The sequence below is a fragment of the Mesocricetus auratus genome, unplaced genomic scaffold (genome assembly GCF_017639785.1).
Source record: "Mesocricetus auratus isolate SY011 unplaced genomic scaffold, BCM_Maur_2.0 Super-Scaffold_100694, whole genome shotgun sequence".
NCBI classification, from domain to species: Eukaryota; Metazoa; Chordata; class Mammalia; order Rodentia; family Cricetidae; genus Mesocricetus; species Mesocricetus auratus.
In genome coordinates, this window is record NW_024429268.1 from 4,285,946 (window position 1) to 4,311,542 (window position 25,597).

Here is a 25,597-nt window from a genome sequence, read left to right on the forward strand (position 1 = left end):
TAATAATTAATAAATGGGACCTCATGAAACTGAGAAGCTTCTGTAAGGCAAAGGACACAGTCAGCAAGACAAAAAGGCAGCCCACAGAAAGGGAAAAAATATTCACTAATCCCACATCTGACAGAGGGCTGATCTCCAAAATTTACAAAGAACTCAAGAAGCAAGTCTCCAAAACACCAAAGGATCCAATTAAAAAGTGGGCTACAGAACTAAATAGAGAATTTTCAACAGAGGAGTCTAAAATGGCTGAGAGGCACTTGAGAAAGTGTTCAACATCCTTAGCCATCAGGGAAATGCAAATCAAAGCAACTCTGAGATACCATCTCACTCCTGTCAGAATGGCTAAAGTCAAAAACACCAATGACAATTTGTGCTGGAGAGGATGTGGTGAAAGGGGAACACTCCTCCACTGCTGGTGGGAGTGCCAACTTGTACAGCCATTTTGGAAATCAGTATGGAGATTCCTCAGAAAAATGGTAATAGATCTACCAAAAGACCCAGGAACTCCACTCTTAGGCATACACCCAAAAGAAGCCCATTCATACAACAAGGATGTCTGTTCCACTATGTTCATAGCAGCATTATTTGTAGTAGCCATAATTTGGAAGCAACCTAGATGCCCCTCAACCAAAGAGTGGATAGAGAAATAGTGGTACATCTACACAATGGAGTACTACTCAGCAGAAAAAAACCAGGGAATCCTGAAATTTGCAGGCAAATGGATGGCACTAGAATAAACCATCCTGAGCCAGGAAACCCAGCCACAAAAAGAGAAACATGGCATGTACTCTCTCATATATGGATTTTAGACATAGATCTGGGGAGTGCCAGCCTACAATTCCATGGCCAGAGAGTCTGGGAAACAGAATCTTCATTCAATGGCTGATGGAAGCAGAGGTAGACTTCCACAGCTAAGCACTGAGCTGAACTCAAGAAATCCAGTGACAGAGAGGAAGGACTGATGACCAAAGGCATTAAGACTGGGCTGGTTTAACCCCCAGAAACAGCTGACTTGACAAGGGGGTAGATCTTGATTCTCAGACTGATGCCTGGGAATCCAGCATGGGACTGATCAAGACCCCCTGAATGTGGGTGTTAGTGAGGAGGCCTAGGTAATCTATTGAGCCTTGGGTAGTAGATCAGTATTTATCCCATGTATACAAATGGACTTTGGATTCCCATCCAACAAGGAGAGATTCACTCTCACCCTGAACTCTTGGGGGAGGATCTAGGCCCTGCCCTGGATGAAATGACAGACTATGGACACCTCCATGGAGAGCCTCACCCTCCCTGGGGAAATGTGGGGATATTGGGGGGGTTGTTGGGAGGGCACCTGAGGAGGGGAGGGAAACCGAGAGGGACCTGGAATTGACATGTGAAGCAAACTTGTTTCTAATTTAAATTAGAAGTGAACTGAGACACAGAGTGGGATCTTTAACACAGGAAATCTCAAAGCCTGCCCCCATAGAGACACAATTATAAGAAAGCCATACTAACTGCAGCAAAGTCACACCTCCTAATAGTGCCACTCCTCATGAGATTATAGGGGCAAATTACATTCAAACTATCACATGGTCATGGTGTCTCTTCAAAGAAATACGACGCTAGCTTAGACAGTGGTTGCTGTTGTCAGAAGTGGTGTATTGCTGTGAAGGGATGTCCACACTTTTGTTTGGAGGATTGAGGACTTTGGACTAGAAAAGCAGTTGAACACTTTAAGTGGGGCTTAATGGGCCTCACCAGTAGGAGTATGGAAGATAGTGGTGCTGAGAGTGCTTTGAACAGTGAGGGCATGACTCAGGAGGTTTCAGAGGAGAAGAATTTTAGTATGTGTACTAGAGACTGTTCCTGTGATATTTTATGCTCTGGAAGCACAGGCAGGTGTATCTCTGAGTTCATGCAACATGGTCTACAGACTGAATTCCAGGACTGGTAAGCTTAGACAGTGAAGAAAACCATAAACCCAGAAAGCTGGTGAAAATGTATGTGAAGGAGGGGCAATGTTCCATCTTCTGGAAGTAGTAGAACTTTTAGCTTATCACACGTGATTATGGCTTTAGAGAGGTGGTTTTAAACCTTCCTAATGCTGCAACCATTTAATATAGTTCCTTATGAAGTGATGACCCACAACCATAATATATTTTCATTGCTGCTTCATAGTTGTAATTTGGCCACTGTTATGGATTGTACTGTAAATATCCTATGGTCTAAGGATACCCCTTGTGAATGGAGTTTTCAATACCAACCCCAAAGGAGTCCTGACCACAGGTAGAGAAATACAGCTTTAGAAACATTATACGAGAAAGGGGTTATAGAATCTCCCTCCACAACTAAAGAAAGCTGTGGAGGCCAGGCAAGTGGCATGGCTGATTGTTTGTGGACCTCCAAAGAGGCCAATGCATGAAGTCGAATAAATAAATGAATGAATTAACAAATAAATAAACTAGCAATTAGCAGGGGAGTTTGTTTGAGGATGTTCAAAGAGGCCATTGATGAAGTCGAATAAATAAATAAATATTTTTATTAATTCTTTGACAATATCACACAATATATTCTGATCTTATTTACCCCACACTCCTCTCCCTAACTCCTTCCAGAATGAACCTTAGCTCCCTAACCCTTGTTTTATGTCCTTTTTCTTAAAAAAAAGAACCCATTGGCTCTCCTTCAAGATTTTCACAATTAATGTCTGAGCCTTACAACAATTTCTTCTCTACAAAGAATGCACAGTAGCCCCTTGACCAGGTTGGCCAGAAGTCCCCTTGTTTGGAGTCAGTTATGATTCATGTACAGCACCCCATCATGAGAAACACTGGAAACCTGGTACTTAAGAGACTGAAGTTTTGCACAGGGGAAGCTCAGACTTGACAAAGAGTCTCACGTCACAGCAGGGCTAACAGAGCCTGACTACCACTGCATAACCTGCACACATGTGGGGACAAAGGGCTTGGCACATTTCTGGACAGCTTGATCATTCCTGCTCACAGCTTTTTCAGTGAAAGGTCAGCTGATTTGGGACAAGGAAAACCTTGTGCTTCCAGGGGTCTCTGTACCTCACAAGCTGGGCTCTGCCTGCGACTCTATTGTGAATCATCCATGGTGTATGTATTTATTCATTACTCATCTATATATTTTTGTGCTGTTTATTCTAAAACCCAGGGCCAAGGGAATGCCAGGCAAGCACTAGCTAATAATCCACAACCAAACTCAAGATCACTGATGCAGAGAGTTAGGTAGAAAATAAGATATAGTTACTGTTGGAACCAGGTAGAAGGGGCAGAAGATGGAACTTGAGTGCCAGAAGTAAACCATGGTAACTATGGAGAATCTGAGATGATGAGGCAGATGTGAGTTCAGACAATTGAGCTGAGGAAGCAGCATTATCAACTGCGTTCCTCCTCTCAAGGGTGATAGTACCTGTGGGAAGATGGAGGAATAACAGGAGAGAAATGTAATGGATCCTCACGGAAATATCCCTGAGACACTTCTAGCTGCTTTCCCTAAGATAAGTGCTTCTAAAGATGTTTGCATAGGTTGGCAAAGAACAAGGATGGGTCAGACTGGGAGAGAACTGAGATCAGGATGACCTGTGATTCTCAGAATGAGGTAGGTAAGGCCTCTGTGACCTCACAATTGAACCCTGCCCTAGTAATGCCAGGGTCTTACCTGAGGACAAGCCAGAGTCCAGAAGGAGGGCTAGAATCACAGCAAGTGCATGTGACTGGGTAAGTTTGGGATGTTTTCTGGGATGGATACTACCTGAAATTAATAACCTGAGTGACTCACTCAGTTTGAGGCACTTCTTCATTGAGATCTTAAATAGGGACAATGAAACATAGCAAGGTATTTGAAATGTCCCAGCCTGAGGACAGCTCATCCTAAGAAATAGAAACAGCAGGAGTCAGAAGCCTCATAGCAGTGGGAATGGCCCCTCAAGACCACATGGAGAGAAACCCCTCCACTCACAGAGAGAGAGGCCTTGGGATGAAGCCACACAGGTGGATCTGCACCAGGAGTCCAGCCTCTGACCTAGCTGAGAAAGACAGAGGGTTCCTGTATGTATGCCCACATTTGACCATCGAACATAGGTGATCAGGGAGTGTGGGCAAAGCATCCTGGCACGGATATCTGATCTTCCCTGAGAGCTCTAGTCCCTGGTGGTAACCATGTTTTCATTTGTACTCAGATAGACAGGGGGCATAATATGGGAATAGACACCAATGTCACTATCACAGGAAGCACCATGGCAGTACTGTCCTTCTAATTCTGTGCTTATACAGGTTTTCACTTGGATGTGTTTAGAAAAAGGTTTAGGCTCTGTGGAGGAAGAAATATACACAGGAATCCTGGGATGAAGGCATAATTTAACCTCACTGTGCTATACTGGGAGCAGGGATGATAAAGGATATGAGGCACAATGTGGTTCTTTAACAGGACCTGTGCTATAGCTGTAGAAAAAGCTGCAGTAAGTATCTAAGATGTGTGACAAAGAACTAGTATAACAAGGACTCAGGAAGACAACACCCACAACTCACTGGAGAAAGAGGCCATGGGATGTCCACACCCAGTCTGTATCATATGAGAAGACTTCAGTCTCCATGCTGGTGCAGAATAAACTCTGCTATTGTGCCCAAGCCAGGGACAACCATCAGCTATGGCAGCCCACAGTGACAGGGCAGGTAGGGAATGTGTCAAATTCATTACTGCAGGGGTCTGAAGGGACTTTGCTTCTAGACAGCAGAATCCTGGTCTTTTGTAAATATGGGTTGGGCCCAGCATGGCTGAAGTCAGGGACACAATATGAAACATAACTACAGCCATCTCCCTAACCTATCCACATTTAAATTTAAATTGTATATTAAAATTTAATGAGGAGAGGCCTCTGAAGAAAGTATCAACTTAGTGCATAGTCTATGATGTAAGGCTTGAGCCTCCAGAATGTTAATGAAAATTACTGGCACCACCCACCCGTTTGTGACATCCCCACAGGGAGCACATGCTTCACAGGTAGGAGTGCTTCTCTTGGGCTTCTCTAGACATGAACCTTCCTGGCAATCATCTTTACATTCAGCTCATAGGCCCTTCCCAGAATGGCCACAGTCACTGATGCCATACTCTATCCGTTTTATTTTCAAACTTAAGCCTTTACTTTTGAGACCTGTGTTCATATAATTGTGGGTGAATCTGTGTGTATGTCTGAGGGGATTTTGTCAATTTTCTTCCACTAACCTCCACCTGTATTTGTGAGAAAAGGTGACAGCTGCTGAGGCAGAGCCAGCACGTGCCTTGGAACTCCAGTTTCCAAATGACAACAGGAAGAATCTCTGCTGTTATACAAATGTCCAGAGTGACATTCTCAGAAGTCATTGACTATATCATGGCAGGACCAGGTAAGGCAATTTCATCACAAACTGCTTTCTGGACAATCCTCCTGCAAGCTATGTTTAATGGTGGTGATGGGAGAGGTGGCACCCCAACATTATCCATCAGCTTGATACCCAAAATCCTGCAGATGGCACACTTAAAATCTCTTGACAAGAGAAACTTGTTGATAAACTGAGGAACAGAAATGAGACACCAATAGGTGAACTTTGTACATTAGGGATGAGTATGTCCCTTCCCCACTGAACAAGCTGGGCCCAGGGGTGAAATTCCCTGGAGAGGGAAGACAGGATATGAGCTTGTTCCCAAGAAATGATCTTAAGGGAGGACTTCAGGGACATCTGTGAGCACGACAGCCTTTGAGTATTCACACAAAGTGAGACCTGGCCTCTGTGACATCACATGAGGGTCACTGTCATAGTTCCGGGTGTGACCCAGATCTGAGGGCAGCAGAGCCCATTACAGTGGACCAGGGTTTAGCTCAGGAGAAGGTGGGCAATGATCAATTTCAGGTAAGTGATTGCAGAAATTTCTGTGGGGAAGAAGTGATTTCACACCAGTGTATTGGCAGGGTGCTCTCTTGAAATGGGTGACAAAGGGAGATTAGGTGTCTGAGGGGTTTTTGATGGATAAGACAAATATGACCTTGAGAAGGGTTGCAATAACAAACACCACAGAAATACCCTCACTGAACATGGCATGTATGACATACAGAGAGAGGACGCCATCCCCACACAGCAAAGAGATCTTGTGATGATCTGTAGATACTTCTATGCCTTAGCAAGGCATCCTCTAGATACTGGGAGGACTAACCTGTGCTGTTTCTTGTAACTGTGATATTCCATCAAGGGTTCAGACCACAGAAAGGAAATATAACATGGTGTCTCGGTGGGACTCCCCTATGTGTATCTCACAACGTCGAAGGAATAGTCTTTCCATATGAGCTCATGGATATCCCCTCCACCAAGGACAGTCAGCAGTGCAACAAGAAGGACTTACACAACCAGCTTTCTCTCCTACATATTTCATCTTTGTATAATGTATAATTATTTCATGTGAACTGTGAGCTCTTTGTGTCTGTGTCTGTGCATGTTTCCGAGAGGATGGGTCAGTGATGCTCTGAGAAAATTTAAGACGCTTGAATTTCCAATATAAATGTCCACCTGACTTTTCTATTTTATATTTTCAGAAATGCTGACAATAGACCAAGTCAAAGAATTTGGCAAGCATAGGCTGAAAAGGATCCACTATCTCTACCCTAAACATAAACAGGTACCATAACCTTGAAAAAGCCTAGACCCCAAATCAGAAGATGTGGGGACCCAAGTAAACTCTGACTCAAAAAAAGCCCAGGCCTAATTAGAGACTAAAAGTGGGCCTGGGCCAATCAAATGAAAGAGGCCTGGGCCAGATCAAGAAAATGAGTGTGCCCAGGCCAGTCCAGACCCTGAAAAGGCCCGGGCCCAAAGCAAGAAGAGACATGGGCCTGGGCTAACCCCTGACCCTGAAGAAGCCTGGGCCCAATTATCCAGAGAAGTAGGCCTGGGCCAATCAAATGAAAGAGGCCTGGGCCAGACCAAGAAAATGAGTGTGCCCAGGCCAGTCCTGACCCTGAAAAGGCCCGGGCCCAAAGCAAGAAGAGATGTGGGCCTGGGCCAACCCCTGACCCTGAAGAAGCCTGGGCCCAATTATCCAGAGAATTAGTCCTGGGCCAATCAAATGAAAGAGGCCTGGGCCAGACCAAGAAAATGAGTGTGCCCAGGCCAATCCTGACCCTGAAAAGGCCCGGGCCCAAAGCAAGAAGAGACATGGGCCTGGGCCAATCCCTGAACCTCAAGAAGCCTGGACCCAATTATCCAGAGAAGTAGGCCTGGGCCAATCAAATGAAAGAGGCCTGGGCCAGACCAAGAAAATGAGTGTGCCCAGGCCAGTCCTGACCCTGAAAAGGCCCGGGCCCAAAGCAAGAAGAGACATGGGCCTGGGCTAACCTCTGACCCTGAAGTAGCCTGGGCACAATTATCCAGAGAAGTAGGCCTGGGCCAATCAAATGAAAGAGGCCTGAGCCAGACCAAGAAAATGAGTGTGCCCAGGCCAATCCTGACCCTGAAAAGGCCCGGGCCCAAAGCAAGAAGAGACATGGGCCTGGGCCAATCCCTGAACCTCAAGAAGCCTGGACCCAATTATCCAGAGAAGTAGGCCTGGGCCAATCAAATGAAAGAGGCCTGGGCCAGACCAAGAAAATGAGTGTGCCCAGGCCAGTCCTGACCCTGAAAAGGCCCGGGCCCAAAGCAAGAAGAGATGTAGGCCTGGGCTAACCCCTGACCCTGAAGAAGCCTGGGCCCAATTATCCAGAGAAGTAGGCCTGGGCCAATCAAATGAAAGAGGCCAGGGCCAGACCAAGAAAATGAGTGTGCCTAGGCCAGTCCTGACCCTGAAAAGGCCCGGGCCCAAAGCAAGAAGAGACTTGGGCCTGGGCCAACCCCTGACCCTGAAGAAGCCTGGGCCCAATTATCCAGAGAAGTAGGCCTGGGCCAATCAAATGAAAGAGGCCTGGGCCAGACCAAGAAAATGAGTGTGCCCAGGCCAGTCCTGACCCTGAAAAGGCCCGGGCCCAAAGCAAGAAGAGACATGGGCCTGGGCTAATCCCTGACCCTGAAGAAGCCTGGGCCCAATTATCCAGAGAAGTAGGCCTGGGCCAATCAAATGAAAGAGGCCTGGGCCAGACCAAGAAAATGAGTGTGCCCAGGCCAGTCCTGACCCTGAAAAGGCCCGGGCACAAAGCAAGAAGAGACATGGGCCTGGGCTAGCCCCTGAACCTCAAGAAGTCTGGGTCCAATTATCCAGAGAAGTAGGCCTGGGCCAATCAAATGAAAGAGGCCTGGGCCAGACCAAGAAAATGAGTGTGCCCAGGCCAGTCCTGACCCCGAAAAGGCCCGGGCCCAAAGCAAGAAGAGATGTGGGCCTGGGCTAACCCCTGACCCTGAAGAAGCCTGGGCCCAATTATCCAGAGAAGTAGGCCTGGGCCAATCAAATGAAAGAGGCCTGGGCCAGACCAAGAAAATGAGTGTGCCCAGGCCAGTCCTGACCCTGAAAAGGCCCGGGCCCAAAGCAAGAAGAGACGTGGGCCTGGGCTAGCCCCTGAACCTCAAGAAGTCTGGGCCCAATTATCCAGAGAAGTAGGCCTGGGCCAATCAAATGAAAGAGGCCTGGGCCAGATCAAGAAAATGAGTGTGCCCAGGCCAGTCCTGACCCTGAAAAGGCCCGGGCCCAAAGCAAGAAGAGATGTGGGCCTGGGCCAACCCCTGACCCTGAAGAAGCCTGGGCCCAATTATCCAGAGAATTAGTCCTGGGCCAATCAAATGAAAGAGGCCAGGGCCAGACCAAGAAAATGAGTGTGCCCAGGCCAGTCCTGACCCTGAAAAGGCCCGGGCCCAAAGCAAGAAGAGACGTGGGCCTGGGCTAGCCCCTGAACCTCAAGAAGTCTGGGCCCAATTATCCAGAGAAGTAGCCCTGGGCCAATCAAATGAAAGAGGCCTGGGCCAGACCAAGAAAATGAGTGTGCCCAGGCCAGTCCTGACCCTGAAAAGGCCCGGGCCCAAAGCAAGAAGAGACGTGGGCCTGGGCTAGCCCCTGAACCTCAAGAAGTCTGGGCCCAATTATCCAGAGAAGTAGGCCTGGGCCAATCAAATGAAAGAGGCCTGGGCCAGATCAAGAAAATGAGTGTGCCCAGGCCAGTCCTGACCCTGAAAAGGCCTGGGCCCAAAGCAAAAAGAGATGTGGGTTGGGCCAACCCCTGACCCTGAAGAAGCCTGGGCCCTATTATCCAGAGAAGTAGGCCTGGGCCAATCAAATGAAAGAGGCCTGGGCCAGACCAAGAAAATGAGTGTGCCCAGGCCAGTCCTGACCCTGAAAAGGCCCGGGCCCAAAGCAAGAAGAGACATGGGCCTGGGCTAACCCCTGACCCTGAAGAAGCCTGGGCCCAATTATCCAGAGAATTAGTCCTGGGCCAATCAAATGAAAGAGGCCAGGGCCAGACCAAGAAAATGAGTGTGCCCAGGCCAGTCCTGACCCTGAAAAGGCCCTGGCCCAAAGCAAGAAGAGGTGTGGGCCTGGGCCAATTCATGAACCAGAAAAACCCAGGTTGAAAACAAGGAGAGATTTGGGCCTTGGTGAATCCCTGAACCTAAAGAAGCCCAAAAATGGGTGATATTTGGGTCTGACCCTCCAAATGAAAGAGGCCTGATCCCAAACGTGAAAATGAGTGTTCCCAGGCACAAAGTGAGAAGAGAAGTGGGCTTGGGCAAATCACTGATCCTAGAAAACCCCAGCTGAAAATGTGACATTATCAGACCCTCTGACACTTCCTCTAAAGAAATCAGCCAGGGCAAAATCAAGTAAATGAGTGCTCATTGGGCTCATCCTGACCCTGAAGATGCCCAGTCCCAAAGTAAGAAGAGATGAGGGCTTGGGTGTTCCCTGAAGGAAAAGAACTCTGATAGAAACCAAGATAGAATTTCAGACCCTAAGTAAGCCTAGGACGAAAAAGATAAAATATGGGGACCTGAAGCCCCGGCCCACAGCAAACATATGTGGCTTGCGACAGTCCACGAACCTAGGCAAAAAGCAAGAAGAGATGTGAACCCCGGGCAGTCCCTCAAATGGAATAGGCCTGGGCTAAGCAAAGACACTGACAAAGTCTGGGCACAAAATTGAATGTGATATTAGCTCAGATTAATCCTCTCCCAAAGAGGACTGAACCCAACCAAATATGTTTGCCTAGGGCAAAAACTAAAGTGAAACAACACCGTGGTTACAGTTTGTACCATGAGGTTCTCTGTTCAAGGCCTTAATGTCAGTTCTTATTTTCCAACCAACCAAGCCATCAGTGCCCACACATCCCAGCTTGTCACTGATAGCCTTGGACTAACCCTCCATACTAGCTATGCTGATTGATATAAGCGACATTCTTAGTACCAGATGTGTTACTCTGACACACACACTTCATTCAATCCAACATCCTCAAAATGTGAACAAGGATGACAACATTGCCATAAAGTGGCAAGGGCTCACCTAAATAATCCAGTAACATGGATGCACCTTATCACAAAGGGTGTTACCCTGCACCTGCACATTATCTTGACTGACTTTTTTAAATTTCTCATACTCAACTCTAGCCGTAGACTGCTCACCAAGAATCTTGGGCAAACCGGGAAGTTGATGTGATTAACTGAAACCTGGATACATTTTTCCCTCCAAGAAAGGGAACTTGATTATGACATGATTATTGACACAGGTTCAAGGCCATAAACTGACATCAAAGGAAACCCAGCACCTCCTTGAACCCTAAGTAGCCTGAACTAAAATTAGTGTGTGGGGCATACCCTCTAGTCAACCGAGGACAAGATCCCACCACAAAGGAGCTAGGCTTTAAAGGGACAAAACTTCATGTAAATGACTAAAGGAAATGGACATACCCATGACGAGAATCTGGTCTGAGGCCAGGCATTCTCTCACGTCAATTTAATTTGTTGGACAAATAATAGCCTCATTTGTGACAAAATCCATGATATTTCACTTAGAAATTTGGACTCAACCACAAGCATTCTTGCACTGATGATTGACATCACATCATAGACCATGAACTGTCAACGCTAATCTAGAATCTTCTTTGTAGTACCAGTATAGTTTGTGGTAATGTACCTGCAATTCTTCCAACACAGGCAACAACCATTCTCACATCAGGTATATTAAGATATCATTGTTCTCTAGTAACTTGGGCCACACGTAAACATCAAATAACAACACAGCTTGGGATCAAGGGTGTGTGGGCCGCACCCAGGAAATCCTCTGTGCCCAGGTCTTCCTGTATGAGGACTTTCAGAGAGCAAGGATATAAAGCTGACTTGCAGTCTGACCTAGGCCACACCTATTGCTCCAATAAGGTTGAACACACTTTAACACCATGAGTGTGTTGTCTGAAGAATGACATGCTCTGAGTACCTTCTACTACCTGGGTCTAGCTTAAATGTAAGGGTATGTGGGCCGTACCCTCTCTCCATAGGACCCAGTGATACACTCACAGCAAGGGAGCAAGGACTATGTAATGACATTAAATGGAACAAGGAACCACTCTCCTTAATATCAAGAAGAATTAGATGGCACAGGGTCTTATTGTGATTCACCTGATCCCCGCCCCCACCATTCCATTCATCAAAAATCTTGGATTCATAACCGAGGCTTCTGAAGCTGATGAATGAACGCCAATCAAAATTAGTGTGATCTGGGGGCTAACTTACCACCAAGAAGCCTGGGTCAAATTTAACATTGAAAGTTGTAGTCCTCATTCTCTCTTCATCACACCCAGGAGATTTGTTACCTTGGAGGACCCAGGGCCACAAGCTATGGCCTTCAGGATATCTGGGCCACATGAGAGAAACAATCTGGGCAGACACTGGCATGATGGGTGTGTGGGCCGCACCCAGGAGTCATTGTGTGCCCAACTGCTATCTGGTCTGCAAGAGATCCAGGAAAAGATGATCTCATGTGTGTTAACAACGCCAACAACTCAGGAAATTGGAACCAGCACAAGGACCAGCACAAGCTTCAAGACTGTGGTCCAAACCTTCATATCCTGACATATGTTACCTAGCCACTCTGTTGACCTTGACCCTCAACTTGGCCACTCCGTTGACTTTGACCTTCAATTTGATCTGGTTAAAGACATCACTTAATGTGATGACCCAGGAGTACAGACACAATTTTAATGCATATGTGTAGTAGAATACGCTGAAATCCACACTCTGGTGGCAACTAGACCTAGTTGCTTATGTTTCTTTAGTGTCACCAGAGTTTACCTAGAAGAAGCATGACTTATACCCTGATTTCTATAGATCTCTGCCTTTATCTTATGTACCTAACACAGTTCTGAAGCCTTGTCCTCTTACATTATTCTTTGTCCAGTATTCCCTGACCTACCATTATGTATATAGTCTTCAATAAACATAAAATGTATTTGTCTTAGTGTTTCTGTTGCTGTTAAGAGACACCATGACTATGGCAATTTTTATAAATGAAAACATTTAATTGGCGTGACTTGCTTAGAGGTTCAGAGGTTCAGTCCATTAACGTCATGGCAGGGAACATGGCAGCATGCAGGCAGATGTGGTGCTAGGGGAGTTGCTGAGAGTCCTATGTCTCTCAGGAAACAGGAAGTCCACTGACACTGGGTGGGATCCTGAGCATAGGAAACCTCAAAGCCCACCTCCACAGCGACACTTCTTCCAACAAGGCCATATCCACTCCAACAAAGCCACACCTCCTCATAATAGCACTCCCTATGAAATTATGGGGACTAATAACATTTAAACTACCACAATCTTCTTCCTTGTTTAATCCATAAATCCGTATTTGGCCCTTTCCCTCTAGTTTTGACTGATGGGTTTCAATCTTTGGATTGAATTTAAGAACAGGCTGTGATGTAGATACCTAGCATATCTCATTCTCCCCTGTTGTCTCCAAGTGTATGGAATGTATTTGTATGCTCAGGCCTCATGAAGATCAACGCACCTTTAGTTGGGTTCTTCCAACGAAAACTTAACCAAGGGTTGTAGTAGCCAGGAACCCTCACCCAGTCATGAAATCACAGAGATAAAATTTCTATATTGGAAGTGCAGCTGCCAAACTCTTCCAGTGCCCAAATCATATTAGCACCTATTTTAAGAGAGTTACCGGTAAAGGTCTGGGATGCGGGGGAGGAATAGTTTCAGTGTGGATCATAGGACACAAGGCATCTGAAAAACGTTTTCCAGCAGTGTCCACATGAAGATTAATGGACCACCAGTGAGATTCCATGCATGGAGTCTAAACACATGTAGAGATCCATATTTTAGAGATGTGCCATGGGAACTTGAGCCACTGGTGGCCATGCTGGGGGTACCTGAGGTACTGGAAGAACATTTTTTATTACAGCCTTTAGACTTAAGTTTTTCTGACTGATCCCATCTTCTGATAGTAATGGTGGTACCTGGATCACACACAGAGAGATAGTGTCCCCAGGGTCATGGTTTATTTCAAAGGGACAATTGATGTGGGTTTTATCTCATCCTATCACTCTATAGACAAAGTCAAAAAATGGTTTACGGAGCGAAGACGGTGACACACCATTGTAATCCCAGCACACAGATGACCAAGGCAGGAGGATATATTTGGGTTGTTTTCTAGAGTTCTACTGCCCTAAACCTTTTTCAGAAAATGCTCTGACATGTGGGCTCAAAGTGGTTTCTTCAAACCTGTGATCTTTAAAGCCCTTGGGCATTTACTAAAGCAATTGTTAAATCTAAAATGATTCACCAAGAGCATTTTCAAAGTATTTAATTTCTAAAGCATGCTGTATATATTAATATTTTTAAATATAAAGAGGATTTTTAGATGTATTTTCCAGATAACACAAATGCATAAAAATTGAAATCTGGAATTTAAAAAGTGAGCATGCCTTCTTATAATAGGATTTTTTTATGGTTTCTCTTTTTCTCTACCCCTTCCTTAGACCTCCCCCAACCCTAGTAAAGAAAGTTGAACCTAGGTCTTGCAACAACTCCTGCCCTTTTCCCTTTGATTGTCCATTTAATTCCCCACAGGATTTTATCTGGTTATAATGGGTTTTATATTTGAAAGTCTGCTTACCTTACTATACAATTCTACAATAAATTATAAGATTAAACATTTTCTGTGATCTTATGTCTTTAACTGTGAAATTTTCCTCATTTTAGTTAATACACAATTGATCAAAACGACAAAATATGAGGACATTTGTAAAATAATTTGGAATTGTACCTCAATGGCTGCAACACACACACACAAACACACACACACACACACACAGAGAGAGAGAGAGAGGGAGAGAGAGAGATAGAGAGAGAGAGAGTAGAGATGCAGATGAGAGAGACAATGTCATACTGTTCTAGAAAGAGACAATGTTTGGTATTAATGCTATTCCTGTTTTTTCCTCTTGGTCTGACCAATGCTGGCACTGAGCAATTTTTCCACATAAGTAAATCCGCAGGAATGGGAACAGTCTTGCTATAGTGATGCCAGTTATTTGCACCCCTTTAAGTTTAGATAAAATGCCCTAGACAGTATGGAGGTCTATCATTAATTTGTAATGGTTCATTAGTGAATACAACTGCTTTCCTTCCTTTTTGTTGAAAACAAGATGGTGGAAACTGCTTGGCTTTCAGGAGAAGGATTCATTAGGCAGCCATTAGAGCCTGTCTGTCAGCATCTGGTATGTATACAAAAACCAATATGACATGACCATAATTTTACCTCTGACTTGAAAAGCATTCTGCTTAAGCTAATCAGTCCAAAATATTTGAGAAATTGAAATATTGTTTTTAATAGTTACTGTGAAACAGTCTAGAAAATGTGCTGGTTGGTTTCTGTTGTCAATTTGATTCAACCAAGAGTTCCTTAGGAAGAGGCACCCTCAACTGAAGAACCGCCTTGATCAGAATGGCTGGTGGGAGTATCTGTGGGAATCCTCTATATGTCTACGCATGCATGGGGGCCAAGCCCACTTTGGGGCAACATCCCTAGGCAGGTAAGCCTTGTCTGTATAAGATAGCCAGCAGAACAGAAGTCAGAGAGCAAGCCAGCAATCAAGGTGTCTCCATGGTCTCTGCTGCACCTCTTACTAACAGGTTCCTGACTTGAGTTACCTCAGTGATAGACTATTTTCTGGAGGAGGAAGTCAAATAACCTTTCCCTCCCAAGTTACTGTTGCTCTTGGTGTTTGCCAAACAACAGAAAGCCTACAGATCACTACTTTGTATGCAAGCCAGTGTATATATGTATTGATGCTAACTGCTTCTTTAAGTCTTCAGTTCCTCAGGAAGGTGCGCACTTGGTAAAACTTGAATTAACTACATTTGCATCATTTTCCTCTGCTGAGCTATCTTATTTCACTTTAGTTCTTAAGTCCAGATGTGTGTAATGCCATCAAGCTGTCAGTGGTTGTTGTGATGGCGATTATTCCTGTGATGGCAACAACAAGCCATTCAATAAAACATTTTGTCCTTTTTAGGAACCTAGGGCTTATATTCTATATAATACAAGCAACAGGCCCTTCTTCCCATGACCTGGTCAGATTTACAGATAACCATAATCCTGTGCTAGACTTTATCAGAGTAACGGAATGTAGGAACTTTATTGAATGGTGTTATTGAAGATCATATATAATCTACAGGTGAGCGGCGGAGTTGGGGGCAAGGATCACTGTGAGTCCGTGGGTACTGCAGCCCCAGCCCGGACTGCGCAAACCCTGGCAACTGAGGGAAGCTGGGGGAAGGCAGCAGCTGTGGTGGGGGCAAGATGGCAGCGGGCCTTGGGCAAGCTCGGGGAGGAGCGCCCCAGAGATGGCAGCGGCTCCAGATGATGAGGATGAGGACCAGGACAAAGAGCAGGGGGAGGTTCTTCTTTTCCTCATCCCAGAACCAGGAGTGTCCAGGACTCAAAGCCCTGAACTGGGGAACTTGGCGACTGCAGGGAGCTTGGGCTAGAATTTCTCTGGAAAAAGACATGAGTGTCTGCAATGATATGATACATCCTGACAAGAAGTTGATGCCAGAGAAGGAAAAGAAATCAAGAGCCAGTGAACAGAATTTTAAACAACCAGGGTTTTGCATTTGTTACTTCCAACTACAGACTTCTGTTACCCACTTTTAAATTAGCAGGATTTCCAGAACTTGAACAAAGATACTTTCTTGTGTATTTTTTTTGACATTGAGAAAACTACAATGTCTAGGAAACAAAGCCAGAAGAATTCATCAGGATTCATTTTTTATTTGGAGTCCAATACAGTACTGGCCCAGGGAGGAACTTTTGAGAACATGAAAGAGAAGATAAACGCAGTGTGTACAATAGTTCCTAATAAGAGTAACAATGAAATCATCTTGGTTTTGTAGTACTTTGATAATTGTGTGAACAAAACAGTACAAGCGCTTCCAGTGACTGGGGAAGGCCACAGAGCTTCCCATCCCGGAGGGAGCCAAACACACCAGATCCCAGGTCTTCTCTTCTACCATGGAGACCAGGGGATCAGCTGGTCTGCAGGACCAGGTAAAACAGGCCCTGCATTCAGGCCTGCATTCCAGTGCCTGGGATGCCTGGGAACTGCAAAGAGATTCCAATCCCAGCTGGAGCCAAGCACCCCAGATTCCAGGTCTTCTCTTCCACCAAGAGAACAGGAAACAAGCAGATCCAGGTAAAGAAGGCCCCACATGCCTGGCATGCCTTCCAGTGACTGGGGACTTCCACAGAGCTTCCCATCCAGGAGGGAGTATTCACTTCCAGCAAAGGGACCAGGGGACTACGTGGGAGGCTAAGCACCCCAGATTTCTGGTCTTCTTCTCCACCCAAGGGTCCAGAACTAGGACGAGGAATAGAAGAACATCAGAGTATTGGATTTGCTAGCAACCACTAAAATGGACCTCTGGTCCCCTAACCACCAGACCAGTAAGGGGCTCTTTCTGCACCCACTAGAAGAAGAGATGGGAAAGAGACAATACAAAAACACACTCAGCAACAGAAAAACAAATATGACACTGCCAGATTCTAGAGACTCCACACCAGCAAGACTCCAACATTCCAATGCAAATGAAGCAGAAGAGAATGACCTGAAACACAACTTCATGAAAATAATAGTGGCCCTAAAAGAGGATATAGGAAAATCCCTCAAATAAAGGGAAGAAAAACAAAGCAAAAATGCAAGAAATGGAACAAAAAACAAAGCAAAAAATGCAAGAAATGGAAGAAAAGCAAACTAAAAAATGCAAGAAATGGAAGAAAGTACAAACGAAAAAATTCATAAAATGAAACAAATGGTCGAAAAGATAAACCAAAAATTGCAAGAAACAATTCAAACAGTGCAAGCGTTGAAAACTGAAATAGAGAAAATTAAAAAAAAAACCACACACAATCTGAAGAAAGGCTGGAAATAGAAAAGCTGGGCAAATGGTCAGTTACTACCGATACAAGCATTACCAACAGAATAGAAGATATGGAAGAGAGAATCTCAGGTGTTGACGATACACCAGGAGACATGGATTCATCAACCAAAGAAAATCCTTTAGTCCAACAAATCCTTAGCATGAAACATACAGGAAATATGGGACACCTAAGAATAATAGGTATAGTAGAAGGTGAAGAAAACCACCTCAAAGGGGCAGAAAACATATTCAACAAAATCATATAAGAAAACTTTCCCAACCTAAAGAAAGACATGCCAATGAAGGTACAAGAAGCTTACAGAACAAGAAATAGAATGGATCACAAAAAAGTCCCCTTACCACATAATAATCAAGACCCCAAATATACAGAATAAAGAAAGAATATTAAGAGCAGCTAAGGAAAAAGGCCAAGTAACATATAAAGGCAAACCTATCAGAATTACATCTGTCTTTGAGGGTGAGATGTGTTTCTTGTATGCAGCAGAAGGATGGGTTCTGTCTTCGAATCCATTCTGTTAGCCTGTGTCTTTTTATGGGTGAGTTAAGGCCATGGAAACTCTGAAAGCCAGAAGGTCCTGGATAGATATTCTACACCAACACTAAGAGACCATGGATGCCAGCCCAGACTACTATACCTGACAAAGATCTCAATCACTATAGATGCAGAAAACAAGATATTCCATGACAAAACTAGATTCAAGCAATATGTATCCACTAACTGAGCCCTACAGAAAGTTCTGGAAGAAAAACTCCAACCCAAGGAAGTTAACTACAAACAGAAAAACATAGGCATTAGATAATACCACTTTACCAAAAGCCAAAAGAACAAAGGGGGGGGTAATTCCACACATAATTCTACCAACAACAACCATTACAAATCAAAGAAGAATGAGCAATAAATGGTCATTAATATTCGTCAACATTAATGGCCTTAACTCACCCATAAAAAGACACAGGCTATCAGAATGGATTCAAAGACATAACCCATCCTTCTGCTGCATACAAGAAACACACCTCACCCTCAAAGACAGATATTATCTGAGAGTTAAAGCTTGGGAAAAGATTTTCCAATCAAATGGACCCAAGAAACAAGCAGGGGTAACAATCCTAACATCTAACAAATTAGGCTTTAAAATAAAATAAATCAAAAGAGATGAAGGAGGTCATTACATACTCATCACAGGAAAATCCACCAAGATGAAGTGTCTATCCTGAACATCTATGCCCCCAATACAAAGACATCCAAGTTTATAAAAGAAACATCACTAAAACTTAAGTCACATATAAAGCCCACACACTTATAGTGGGAGATTTCAACACCACACTCTCACAACTAGACAGAAATACCAGACAGAAACTCAACAAAGAAGCAAAGGGTCTATTAGAAGTAATGACCCAAATGGGATTAACAGACGTCTATAGAGCATTTCATCCACATAAAAAAGAATATACCTTCTTCTCATCTCCACAAGGAACCTTCTCAAAAATCGACCACATACTTGCCAACACATCAAACCTCAGCAGCTACAAAATATTGGAATAACAACATGCATCTTATCAGACCACCATGAGTTAAAATTAGAATTCAACAACAACACAAATTGCAGAAACCCTGCAAACGCATGCAAATTGAATAATGCACAACTGCACCATTCCTGGGTCAAAGAAGAAATAAAAAAAGAAATTAAAGACTTCCTAGAATTCAATGAGAAAGAAGACACAACATACCCAAACCTATGGGACACTTTGAAAGCAGTGCTATGTGGGAAGTTCATAGCACTAAGTGCCCACATGAAGAAACTGGAGAATAGTTATACTAGAGAATTAACAGCACAGCTGAAAACTCTAGAACACAAAGAAGCAAACTCCCCCAGAAGGAGTAGACGCAAGGAAATAATCAAATTGAGGGCTGAAAACAATAAAGTAGAAACTATGAAAACAATACAAAGAATCAATGCAAGGAAGAGTTGGTTCTTTGAGAAAATCAGCAAGATAGACAAACCTTTGTCCAAACTTACCAAACAGTAGAGCGTGAACATGCAAATTAAGAAAATCAGAAATGAAAATGGGGACATAACAATGGACTCTGAGGAAATTCAGAGACTCATCAGGTCATACTTTGAAAACCTATATTCTACAGAATTGGAAATTTAAAGGAAATGGACGACTTCCTGGATAGCTATTACTTGCTAAGATTAAATCAATACAAATTGGGAAGGAAGAAGTCAAACATTCACTATTTGCAGATAATATGATAGTTTACGTAAGTGACCCAAAGAACTCTACCAGGGAACTCTTAGAGCTGATTAACACCTTCAGCAAAGTGGCAGGCTACAAGATCAACCCAAGAAAATCAGTAGTCCTACTATATACAGATGACAAAATGGCTGAAAAAGAAAACAGAAACATCACCCTTTGCAATTGCCACAAACAACATAAAATACCTTGGGATAACGCTAACCAAACAAGTGAAAGACCTGTATGGCAAGAACTTTGAGTCTTTAAAGAAAGAAATTAAAGAAGCACTCAAAAAATGGAAAGATCTCCCATGCTCTTGGATAGGTAGGATCAATGTAGTAAAAATGGCAATCCTGCCAAAAGCAATCTACAGATTCAATGCAATCCCCATTGAAATACTAGCACAATTCTTCACAGATCTTGAAAGAACAATAATCAATTTTGTATGGAAAAACAAAAGACCCAGCATAGCCAAAACAACCCTGTTCAACAAGGCAACGTCTGGAGGCATCACCATCCCTGACTTCAAGCTCTATTATAGAGCTATAGTCCTGAAAACAGCTTGGTATTGGCACAAAAATAGACAGACAAATGGAATCAAATTGAAAACCCTAATATCAACCTACACATGTATAAACATCTCATCTTTGACAAAAAAAGCTAAAAATATACAATGGAACAAAGAAAGCATTTTCAACAAACGGTGCTGGCATAACTGGATGTTGGCATGTAGAAGAATGCTGACTGATCCATGTCTATTGCCATGCACAAAACTTAAATCCAAATAGATCAAAGACCTCAACATAAACCTAGCCACACTGAACCTCTTAGAAGAGAAAGTGGGTGGTACCCTTGAATGAATTGGTACAGGAGACAGGCAATGAGATCAACAATTAATAAATGGGACCTCATGAAACTGAGAAACTTCTGTAAGGCAAAGGACACAGTCAGCAAGACAAAAAGGCAGCCCACAGAATGGGAAAAATATTCACTAATTCCATATATGACAGAGGGCTGATCTCCAAAATTTACAAAGAACTCAAGAAGCAAGTCTCCAAAACACCAAAGGATCCAATTAAAAAGTGGGCTACAGAACTAAATAGAGAATTTTCAACAGAGGAGTCTAAAATGGCTGAGAGGCACTCAACATCCTTAGCCCTCCAGGAAATGCAAATCAAAACAACTCTGAGATGCCATCTCACTCCTTTCAGAATGGGTAAAATCAAAAACACCAATGACAATTTATGCTGGAGAGGATCTGGTGAAAGGGGAACACTCCTCCACTGCTGGTGGGAGTGTCAACTTGTAGAGCCATTTTGAAAATAATTATGGAGATTCCTCAGAAAATGGGAATAAACCTACCACAAGACCCAGGAACTCCACTTTTAGGCATATATCCAAAAGATGCCCATTCATACAACAAGGATGTCTGTTCCACTATGCTCATAGCAGCATTATTTGTAATAGCCAGAACTTGGAAGCAACCTAGATGCCCCTCAACTGAAGAGTGGATAGAGAAAATGTGCTACATTTACACAATGGAGTACTATTCAGCAGAAAAAAACAATGGAATCCTGAAATTTGCAGGCAAATGGATGGCACTAGAATAAACCATCCTGAGCCAGGAAACCCAGCCACAAAAAGAGAAACATGGCATGTACTCTCTCATATATGGATTTTAGACATAGATCTGGGGAGTGCCAGCCTACAATTCCATGGCCAGAGAGTCTGGGAAGCAGAACCTTCATTCAGTGGGTGATGGAAGCAGAGGCAGACTCCCACGGCTAAGCACTGAGCTGAACTCAAGAAATCCAGTGACCGAGAGGGAGGCCGGATGACCGAAGGGATTAAGATTGGGCTGGTTTAACCCCCAGAAACCGATGACCTGACAGGTGTTAGCTCTTGAATCCCAGACTGATTCCTGGGAATCCAGCATGGGACTGATCAAGACCCCCGAATGTGGGTGTCAGTGAGGACACCTAGTTAATCTATTGAGCCTTGGGTAGTAGATCAGTATTTATCCCTTGTATACAAATGGACTTTGGACTCCCATCCAACAATGATTGATGTACTCTTACCCTGAACACTTCGGGGAGGGTCCAGGCCTTGCCTGGATGAAATGACAGACTATGGACTCCCGCATGGAGGGCCTGACCCTCCCTGGGGAAATGAGGGGATTTTGGGGGGTGGTTGTGGTGGGAAACGGGAAACGGAATTGACATGTGAAACAACCTTGTTTCTAATTTAAATTTAAATTTAAAAATAATATATATATATAAACAAACAGAGCAGTGCTTGAAACAATCCTCTTGAATATGAAGTGATAGTTCTTGTGCATGAAGCTTCCATCTTCCTGTTAGCAATAACATAATAAAATGACAGATCTAGAAAACAGAGACTGTAGTCTCTGTGTTTTTATGTAATTGAGAAAGTCACAAAAGCCCAGAATGGCAATTAATAGAATTCTTCATGCTCACATAACCTGCATTTTGATTATGTTAACTACTCTGACCCCTCCCACATCGATCTCCACTGCTTTCCCCCCAAATTTGTCTTTTTTTAAAACAAAACCTCACTGACTACAATATGAAAAACTGTTTAAATATGCATTTAGCATGTGTGTACATATATATGTGCACATGTGTGAGTGCCTGTGCTACTATGGGTATTCATGTAGAGGTAATTGATGGAGTGTGCTTTCTCCTTCTACCATGAGGCTCTGACAATCAGTGTCATAAGGCTTGGTGGCAAGCTCCTACATGTGCTGAGTCATCAGCCTGCTCTGAGAAACATTGAGAGAGTAGAACGTAATCTTACCTAGATCCTTAAAGTTTCAATGCTTTTATATTATAAAAGTATTACATTAAAAGCCTTTGAGTAGTGACAAAATGCCAGAGTTCTTATATTTTAGACAGTAGTGTTTATCAGCTCATCATTACACACAGCATTTTTGTATATACACTATGTTTGTAAGATGAAACCCTTTCCATTGCAAGACCATGGCCTTCATCTTCCAAAAGAGCAATCAGGTACTTTTTTCCATTGGAAAGCATATATAGGACTTGCAAAATAGCTCAATGGACTAGGGCCAGTGTTGTCAAGTCTGATGACCTGAATTCAATCCCTAGAACCCACATTGTGGAAGAAAAAATCTTCCTGAAACTTGCCCCTGGATCGCGCACACATACACACACAGACACACACACACACAGAGAGAGAGAGAGAGAGAGAGAGAGAGAGAGAGAGAGAGAGAGAATGTTAGAATAAGAAAAGGAATAGATAATAACCCCAAAATATCTACAATTTTATGTAGGAATTAATGTAGATATAAATTTAAAATGTGCATATACAATATGAACATATCAATTATACTAAAACAAGGTAAAATATTGAGTAGAGAATATTTAAGAATAAAGGAGGAAGTTTGAAGTTGAATTAAAAGAAGGCCTGGTTCTATCAGTCAGCTCAGCGTGAACTCCAAGTGACTTCCCTAAATTGATGCAAAAGTAAAATGTACCTTTCTATATATTTCTAGAACTTTCAAATCACTCAAGGTTACATTATAAATAAGTTAATGTTACAAAATTTCATAATTTCTTTCACGGCCCTTATCCATACTCCTTAACCTGAACACACTTAAGGACCCATATGTATATAAACACACAGACATACATACACATCAATTTGTTAGAAGATTTTATTTTTATCTTTGTTTATGTGTATGTGTGGTGGCAGAGGAGTTGTGCATATGAGCCCAGAATGGGCTGTTGGATGTCTTAGAACTGGAGTTACAGGAAGTTTGAAGGCATCTTAGGTGCTGAGAATTGAACTCCAGACCTCTGCAAGAGACCTTCTGAGCCATGTCTCCAGCCCCCTCAGATATAAATCTTATAGAACATTAAGTCAGCATAAATTCTTTGATATAATGTGCTTCTCTCAGAAATTTTCTTAGGCTACCTGAGAAAGAATCCCAATTAAAAACTCTAGGGAACACACTTCATTCTCACAAGAACTGAAGATATGAAAACAGAAAAGTCATACATTCACACAATTTATAACTGATATAAAATTTTCTTCTTTGGCAAGAATGATCAGAGCTGGGTCTATATCTCAAAAAAATCCAGCTGCTTGCATCCATACTTCAAAGGCGAAACAGAGTGATTCGTTCTGTGTTAGTGCTTATGTCTTTGAATTAGCTGTCAGTTTGGTTTGGGTCACTTAAAGGAGGGAGAACAGTGAACTTTTCCTGTAATTGCCGGTGGGAGGGCATTTAACATAAATTGCCCCAGTGTTTGCAGCCACTCTGGAAGCTAAGTATATTTCAGCATTTAGCCAAACAGAGTATTCCTGGCATAAAATAGTTCAGTAACTTACCAGAGAGCACAGCTAATGAAAGGCAGAACAAGGATTTGCCACCCACTGTGTTTGGAGAAGCTGAGGCTCATTCCCTTGTCACTGTTAGAATGACAAAATCCATTGTCATTGAAGATGGAGTCTCCAAGTCATTGTAAGGCAGAGAGAACAGGATCTCAGGGGGTATGTCATAGGTTATTGACGGGCAGATATTCAGTGTTTCTCTGTGATTAAGTTCCTTAGACATGCATAGAAAGGTCTTTGACCATGATGATATGACTACAGTGATCAATTTTTCCTTGATGAAGGGTAGGAACTCTACCAACATTTCTCTGATCGCTGGTTTGGTTCTGACCATAGATGGTCCAAACATCTAAAGATCTTCCTTCTCTCACCTTAATTTCTCGGCAAGTTTCCTAAGAGCAGCCATGACCTCTTTATTCCTCAAGCTGTAGATCACGGGGTTCAACATGGGTGCCACCACAGCATAGAACAGAGCAACCACCTTCTCCTTGTCTTCAGAAGAGGCAGAGCGTGGCCCTAGGTAGGTGAAGATTGTGGCCCCAAAGCACATGCAAACCACAGTGAGGTGAGAAGCACACATCCCAAAGGCTTTGCGACGTCCCCGGGGAGAGTGAATGCGCAGAATGGAGATGACTATACTAGCGTAAGAGAATAGAACCAGGCCACAGGGAAGCATGATCACCAGGAACCCTGAGACGGCCACCATGACCTTGTTGAAAGAAATGTCTACACAGGCCAGCCGGAGAACTGCGAGGGTCTCACAGGCGAAGTGATTAATGACGTCGTGGCACAGAGGAAGACGGAAGGTGATCACCGTCTCCATCAGTGAATTCAAGAAACCAGCCACCAAGCAACTGGCAGCCAGCCCCCGGCACAGTCCTCCATCCATGATAACGGTGTAGTGCAGTGGGTGGCGTACTGCCACGTAGCGATCATAGGACATGGCTCCCAGAAGGAAGAACTCAGAGCCACCCAGTGCCAAGGAGACGCAGAGCTGGAGCACACAGCTGGGAAAAGGCATGAGCTTCCGGGCTGAAACCAAGTGGGCCAGCATCTGCGGGGCAATACTACTCCCATAGCAAAGGTCCACTACGGACAGAACACTGAGGAAGAAGTACATGGGGGTGTGAAGCCTGCTGTCCAGCCTGATGAGGAGAAGAATCAGGGAATTCCCTGCAACGGTTACCAAGTACATGGCAAGGATCAGGGCAAAGAGGAAGACCTGAGTGCCCCAATCATTGGAAAACCCCAACAGGATAAACTCACTGATCCATGTCTGGTTGGCAGATTCCTGGCCCATGAATTTCAGGACTCGGAGGGTATTTTTCCAACCGTGCTGCTGACCAAAGCTTCTGAATTCTAAGGCCATCCACACCAAAGACCCCAATAGATGACTCTAACTGAGTAATAGTATTTTCCCAGTGATGACACCATTAATTTCCACTGGACAGGGGATCTGTTCTTACCAGCAAAGAGAGAAGCGTAGAAGACACAGCTCTAACCACAGAGTATATGTAATAGTGATATTGCTTACCAGCTGTGGTGGCTCCTGCTTGTAATTTCAGCACTTTGGGGACTGTGGCAGAAGGATTGTC

General features: G+C 43.7%; 1 protein-coding gene and 1 long non-coding RNA gene across 2 annotated transcripts; one reads left to right on the top strand and one right to left on the bottom strand.

Moving 5' to 3' along the window:
* Positions 1–3,689: 3,689 nt before the first annotated feature.
* LOC121137745 lies at positions 3,690–6,678 on the top strand. The gene is made up of 3 exons (XR_005875054.1): positions 3,690–3,725; positions 5,254–5,390; positions 6,572–6,678. It is a non-coding gene; the product is annotated as an uncharacterized LOC121137745 (long non-coding RNA).
* Positions 6,679–24,369: 17,691 nt separating this feature from the next.
* LOC121137768 (olfactory receptor-like protein OLF3) lies at positions 24,370–25,302 on the bottom strand. The gene has a single exon (XM_040740456.1). It carries the CDS (start codon positions 25,300–25,302, stop codon positions 24,370–24,372), a length of 933 nt encoding a protein of 310 aa, XP_040596390.1.
* Between the last annotated feature and the right edge of the window lie 295 nt (positions 25,303–25,597).

Excerpts from the sequence above, each read along its gene's own strand:
- LOC121137768 (XM_040740456.1), bottom strand. The coding sequence starts at position 25,302 with ATGGGCCAGGAATCTGCCAACCAGACATGGATCAGTGAGTTTATCCTG.